Source organism: Cynara cardunculus (genome assembly GCF_001531365.2).
Source record: "Cynara cardunculus var. scolymus isolate 2C chromosome LG 13, CcrdV1, whole genome shotgun sequence".
In the NCBI taxonomy this organism is placed as follows: Eukaryota; Viridiplantae; Streptophyta; class Magnoliopsida; order Asterales; family Asteraceae; genus Cynara; species Cynara cardunculus.
Window position 1 is genome coordinate 38,089,888 of NC_037540.1, and position 6,510 is coordinate 38,096,397.

Sequence of the window (6,510 nt, forward strand, 5' to 3'; positions counted from 1 at the left end):
AACACCAAAGAGAACTGCAAGGTTTCAAAGAAAATGATGAAGAAGGACTCAAGAGCTTTGGATAAAAGCCCAGATTCAACGGTTGGAATGCAGATTGTACCAGGTGCAACCCTTGTCGATTCACCGATCTGGAACAGTCCCTGAACACAAATGGAATTAGATAATTCATTCATTTCATACGCCATGAAGATGCAGCACAAGAACTCTGAAATACCAAAGTTTGACTTTGGTGTTTCGCCTGATAAGACTGTTGAGATTCCGCAACCCCTTTCATACATCCCTGCCTTCAAAAAGTCACTGTTCTCACTAAACTCATAAGTGGGAGCAATATGTGATGCACTAAAGCATCAAGAAGGGATGCAAACTTAGGGGACTCACTAAGATCACCATATGTTAAGCGGTGAGTAGAGATCGATACTGTAGAGACAACATTGGAAAATAAAATTTGCAATTGGATAAATGCAGCAACAGAACCAACTTGGTAAGTACAATTACCTTTAATATATTATGTTTAATACATATACCAAACAAAGTATGGTATTAAATTACCATTTCCAAATACATGATGCAGTGAATCTGTATTTGAGACCACATCAGGAGCTGTTGCGTTGAGAGGCACGATAGAATCCCTATGTGCGCGAACCCAGATATATAGTAATGTTATTGATAATTGGGCAGCATTACTAAACCATGAAGAGTGATTCAGGAACAAATCATCACCGAGAAGGCTTTTTATGCACAGCGCAATTCTTGTAAGTATTCTTCTATAAATAACTTAACTCATATATACAAACTTGTATATTAGCTAACAAGAAAATGGTTGAACCAGTCGACTGCAATGCTTGATTCAAACATAAAGGACATGTTTGTTGACAATCTATTAGCCGCAGTTGGAGGTGATGCATACATGGTTACATTCAAATCGATTGACTTGGTGAGTTAATAATTACTAACTAATGTTATTATGTGTTTTTAGATAATACATTTAACACACAACTACCAATTGCAGTTATTCTTTCCCATTGTTAGAGACATGCATTTCTTTGTGGTGGTGTTCAACTTCAAATGTCCTTCCATATTGGTTATAGATAACCTTGAACAAGATCTTGAATCACCCAACAAATATGAGGAAATACCGGATCTTTTGGTGAGAAACATCAGACAAATTATATTTTTAATTCATTCATTGTATGTTTATTTATTTAATGATTTGAGTCTCATATTTAACTCGTTCTTGCAGCACTTTTTGATGATACAACATCTTAAGAAGGTAGGACATGCATTTTTTGAGGATTTTGTTGGGATAGATCCGGTGAAGATTGCATTGAAATGGTCTACAAAGCAGAATTCGCATGATTGTGGTGTTTTCTTGATGCGTCATATGGAGTATTACATAGGGGAGTTGCCTTACCGATAGAAATCAGGGGTAGATGTGGAAGGATCAAACCAAGTCAAACAACTACAATTATTGAGAAAGAAATACACTGCTAAACTCTTTCTTTCAGACATCAACATTAGACGATCATTTGTGATAGTAGACTGTGAAAAGTTTACCACATTGAATTTGAAGGAGAAAACCCGTTTGCTTAAATGTGCAGAAGCTAACAGGGAAGCGAGGCTCGCAAGTATTTAGGAACTGATTTGGAATAGTATTTCATATCGTATATAGTAAATGGTTTACTTTTGTTACTAGTTTTGAACAGATTCACTAACTGATATGTTAGTCTTGGGTTTTGTTTTCTAGACATATAGTCTGGTATTATGTTATATGAAACGGATATTTCGAAATTTTTTGATAAATGAAGAAATTGTTTTGTGTATTTCATATGTTTTCTAATTTCATTAAGGTGTTTAATGGTTGGTATCACATATTGCAATACATTTATGTATGATGGGATGGGTGATATGTATCACATCATGTCACAGTTATCATATAATACACCATAAATACAAATCATGAATCATACATAATTTAAATAGTCAAAAATTGTTATCACGCAGCTATGGACTGGGTGATTTGTATTATGTATCATATTGTTGCACAGTGAATTACAACTATTAACCATGAATAATGCATCCGTTAAATAGTCAAAAACTGTTATCACACAGGTATGTACCGGGTGATATTTGTATTATGTATCATATTGTTGCATAGTGAATCACAACTATTAACCATGAATCATGCACCATATAAATAGTCAAAAATTGCATAACCAACTTAACTAATTATAATTACTAACATTATAACTTGTACTCAACACAGTACATAAAGTTAAATAAAAACCTGAACTCATATATAATTCCATAAAAAAATGATAACAACTACGAATTCAATTCGATCGATAACATAATAAAAACTGAAGATTGTATTTATATAAAAAGAACTGGCTCGGAAACATAAAAAACAAAGTAGTCCTAATTTGTCTTTGTTGGACAGTTACGGATATCGTGATTAGACATTAACTTGCATCCACTACACATCCTCTTAGGCATGCTACTATTCACTGTTGCTTTCTCAGCTACACCAATCAATCTTTTGGACGTACCACAACCTTTGTTCCTTATACCGGTAGCAGGATGTATCTCAATGTTATACGGTCTTTTAAAACCAAGAATATGTTCTATTCCACGCTGTTTACATTTCATCGAAGGTTCATATATACGATCTTTGGCTACATCATCTCTCATTTTTTTTAGTGTAGCCACAAATGATTCTAGTTTTTCTTTGTCATCTCTTAATATGTCCAACACATTATCGACAACGTCATATGTGTCGTTAATTATTCTGCGTTGATCCTCGCCGACGTCGCATATTCTTTGACGGTTGCTTTGAAGTTCAATCGGCATAAGGTCACGTCTCCATCTTCTCAAAATGTTTTTTTTCAGGTATAGATTCAACACCGGCATTTAGCAAAACTTTGAACACATGTCTGCATAAATAACCATGTCGATCGATGTGATTGCAACTACAAACAATGGTAGACTCCTTCAAATTACGAACAACCTGTACATGATATAAACTTCAAACATCAAATATCACAATCCAGACGTTGTTCAAACAAAACAATAACATATAAAACAAATAAAAAATGACTTTCTATGCAATCATACCTTATACTATGCTATTTTCTCATCTCTTTTGTCTAGATGTTCAATTAAATATGTTTCAGCTTTCTCGTCTGAATTGACACTCTTAATTGAACATGTCCAGGCAGCCCTGTGTATCTCTGTTTGCACCTCAAAAAATACAGAACGTGTGTAAATATCACAAGCGTGCCTCTCCATCTTGATATAGGTCAACCATTTAGGTAAGGTAGTTCTCGTGTGATAATCAAGACGATGTTGTTCCCTACGTTGTTTCTCCAAGGCAAATTCAAATCCCAACATAAACTGAAAAAGATTGTTTCCAATCTTTAAAAAAGAGTTAAAGAATGAGTTCGCATTTTCCGACCTGGATGTTGTCTTGATGAGGCAACACATTGGAAGCTTTTTAAAATACGTGGGTATCCACTAGGATCTTAGAGCAAACATATCTTTCAACCATTGATGATCTTGAAGGGAGAACTCCTCCATAAGAACCATCCATCTACTCTCAAACTCATCAGTTGATATGTGAATGTTCCATACGAGCTTGAAAAATTGTTTCTTAAACGTGGTGTTATTAAGAAGATCATAACTAAACTGCAAGTAAATTAATTATGTAAGCAATTAAAGAATAAACAAAATAATAGGTTGTTCGGTGTCTTTATAACCTTGTTGGGGACTTTATTCATAATGTGCCAAATACAAAGCATGTGCCTTGAATCGGGAAAGACGGATGCAATTGCTTGCTTCATCGCAGGACGTTGGTCGGTAAGAATCATCATAGGGGGCTTCGAATGTGCTTTCTGAAATGCTTGGAGTAGCCATTTGTAATTTGGAACATGCTCATGTCCAATCAAAGCCGATCCAACAACGACATTGCAGTTATGATTGTCAACCGCAGTGAAGGGAACAAAGACCATGAAATGTCTGAAACCATAAACATGTCAGTAATTGTAGTTTATAAAAAAGTCCATCTTCTTTTAAAGCAAAATATACTAACCTGTTGGTTTGGAATGTAACATCAAAAGATATTACATCTCCAAATTCAGAATAATTGAATCGGGCTACCTCATCAACCCAGAAAATAGTATGCAACTCGCTACCAACACAATTGTACTCGAAAAAGAAATTATTATCCGCATCCCTCTTCGTGGTCATCAAATCAACCAATACCTTTGCATCACCACGACCGACAAAATTGTCACAGCCCCTTTTATAATTTTGATAATCGGCAACCGTTGGATCACCGTATTCGTACCCTCCTCTTAGAGATGTATGCAGCTTATGAGCTCGTGTGGCACCCATATTTGATATTCCGGCATCATGAACGAAATGTTGATCTGAAAATTTCATTTGGCGTCCTTTTCTGGTCAAATCTATATCGTCGTGTCTCAAAAGTAAATGGTTGTGATCCTCTTCAAAACCGTAACACTCATATGTTCTTGTTCCTTTCATCAATCGGAACTTCACACATGTTGTACACCCGGTCCTTTTAATATTTGAGTTCCGCACTTCTCTTTGATGTTTACAGTGTACCATCGAATTAAACGACTTTTTCAATGGCAAACCAAACCTACTACATACAAAGTATTTATTTTGTATTACACCATCAGCTTTTGGCTTGATCGTCGTACCTCAAATCCAGCCGTTTCAGCGTATTTTTGGTATACTGATTCTGCTACATCCAAAGACGGATACACAGATCCGATAATGGGCTTCTCAACTTCTTCGACTACAGGAGTATACCAATTATTACCACCTGGTGAGATTGATAAGCCCTCATCTGCTTGATCAATAGCTGAAAACATGAATTCAAAGATAGACTTGGTTATTTATTAATGTACCACAAGTGTGCACATCAACATACTGTCTTTATTAACAATAGTACCACAAACATGATTATAACATGATACATACAGAGGCATTGCAGGTTCTTATACAACAAAACACATCTAAAATTTATACACATAAAATTGTAGATATTAAAGATTTCCAGAATCACAACAAGAACATAAAGCTAATACAGATACAAAGTATAAAGTATTCTGGAAACATGAATTCAAACATAGACTTGGGTATTTATTAATGTACCACAGGTGTGCACATCAACATACTGTCTTTTATTTACAACATTACCACAAACATGATTATAACATTGATACATACAGAGGCATTGTAGGTTCTAATACAACAAAATACATCTAAAATTGCAGATATTAAAGAATTCCATATTCGTAACAAGAAGATCGAACTAATACAGATACACAGTAAGAAGTATCTGTAAACATGCCTTCAAACATACACTTGGTTATATATTTATGTACCAGAAGTGTGCACATCAACATACTGTCTTTATTTAGAACAGTAACAGAAACATGATTATAACATTGATACATACAGAGGCATTGCAGGCTCTAACACATATAATTGCAGATATTAAAGATTTCCAGAATCACAACAAGAAGATAGAACTAATATAGATACACAGTAACTACAGTAAACGTTGTGATGATAATAAATTTAGATAACACACTGTGATACAAATCAGGTTGAACACAGTATACAAAGATGGATGAAACAAAAACCTGGATTTATATCATTCTGAATATCATTGTTCGATGTGTATCATGTTGTATCATCCATTTCATGAGATTCAACATCTTCTACCAAAACAATTTCTTCACAATTTGGGGGGACCTTTTTGAATGAAGAAAGACCCACATCAAAATCTTCATTACTCTCCCAGGTCACAACCTCCATAACATCTACAGTATCTTCATTGGAATTGATAGGCATTGAAGAATCAATAGGATTCTTACCATTGTTCTTCATTACATTAGGGATCTCCATGATGAATATTTTGCAGAAACATTAACTGATTTGATATTCTTAAATATTATGTAGTAAATCTTCAAGAAATATTTGTGATTCCATGTGATAATTTTGAATCATGATCATGTTTACACTCAGGAATTAATTTTTTTGATTTCATTCCACTGAATCGTATTATTGTATAATTTAGGAATGTAAATCAATATTAATTATATTTTATGAAATGCTTCTAATTTAAAAATTAAAATTTCATCATAATTTAGGAATTGACTATCATACCCTTTTATATTGATTTAAGTTGAATAATTAATATACTAAAATGATTGGTTGAGATTGGATCTCACGGTTACCCAATCAATTGAGATATTTATGGAAATGATGAGAGTTCATTTATTATGATTTGAATATTTATGGAAGATGACTGGGGTTCATTAGTTATGATCAATACTTTATATTAAGAAACAATATAAACTTTTATGAAATCATATATTCATCAAATTAAATGGACGGTTGAGATTGAATTATATTGGTTGTACAAATGTAAAGGGTTGTATAATAACTCACCCCCTCTCCATCTCTCTCCATATATATATA

General features: G+C 33.9%; 2 protein-coding genes across 2 annotated transcripts; both read right to left on the reverse strand.

Moving 5' to 3' along the window:
- Positions 1-2,415: 2,415 nt before the first annotated feature.
- LOC112525021 lies at positions 2,416-2,907 on the reverse strand. The gene has a single exon (XM_025134966.1). It carries the CDS (start codon positions 2,905-2,907, stop codon positions 2,416-2,418), a length of 492 nt encoding a protein of 163 aa, XP_024990734.1.
- A 603-nt stretch (positions 2,908-3,510) lies between these two features.
- On the reverse strand, positions 3,511-5,934 carry LOC112525022 (protein FAR1-RELATED SEQUENCE 5-like). The gene is made up of 5 exons (XM_025134967.1): positions 5,823-5,934; positions 4,719-4,882; positions 4,085-4,635; positions 3,753-4,011; positions 3,511-3,681 (listed from the first exon to the last, which is right to left on the reverse strand). The coding sequence occupies exons 1-5, from the start codon at positions 5,932-5,934 to the stop codon at positions 3,511-3,513; spliced, it is 1,257 nt and encodes a 418-aa protein (XP_024990735.1).
- Positions 5,935-6,510: the final 576 nt, after the last annotated feature.

Excerpts from the sequence above, each read along its gene's own strand:
- LOC112525021 (XM_025134966.1), bottom strand. The coding sequence starts at position 2,907 with ATGCCGGTGTTGAATCTATACCTGAAAAAAAACATTTTGAGAAGATGG.
- LOC112525022 (XM_025134967.1), bottom strand. The coding sequence starts at position 5,934 with ATGGAGATCCCTAATGTAATGAAGAACAATGGTAAGAATCCTATTGAT. Across the intron at positions 4,883-5,822 it reads GGAGGTTGTGACCTGGGAGA|CTATTGATCAAGCAGATGAG; the intron begins GTAATGAAGATT and ends TCATGTTTTCAG. Across the intron at positions 4,012-4,084 it reads GTTACATTCCAAACCAACAG|ACATTTCATGGTCTTTGTTC; the intron begins GTTAGTATATTT and ends TTATGGTTTCAG.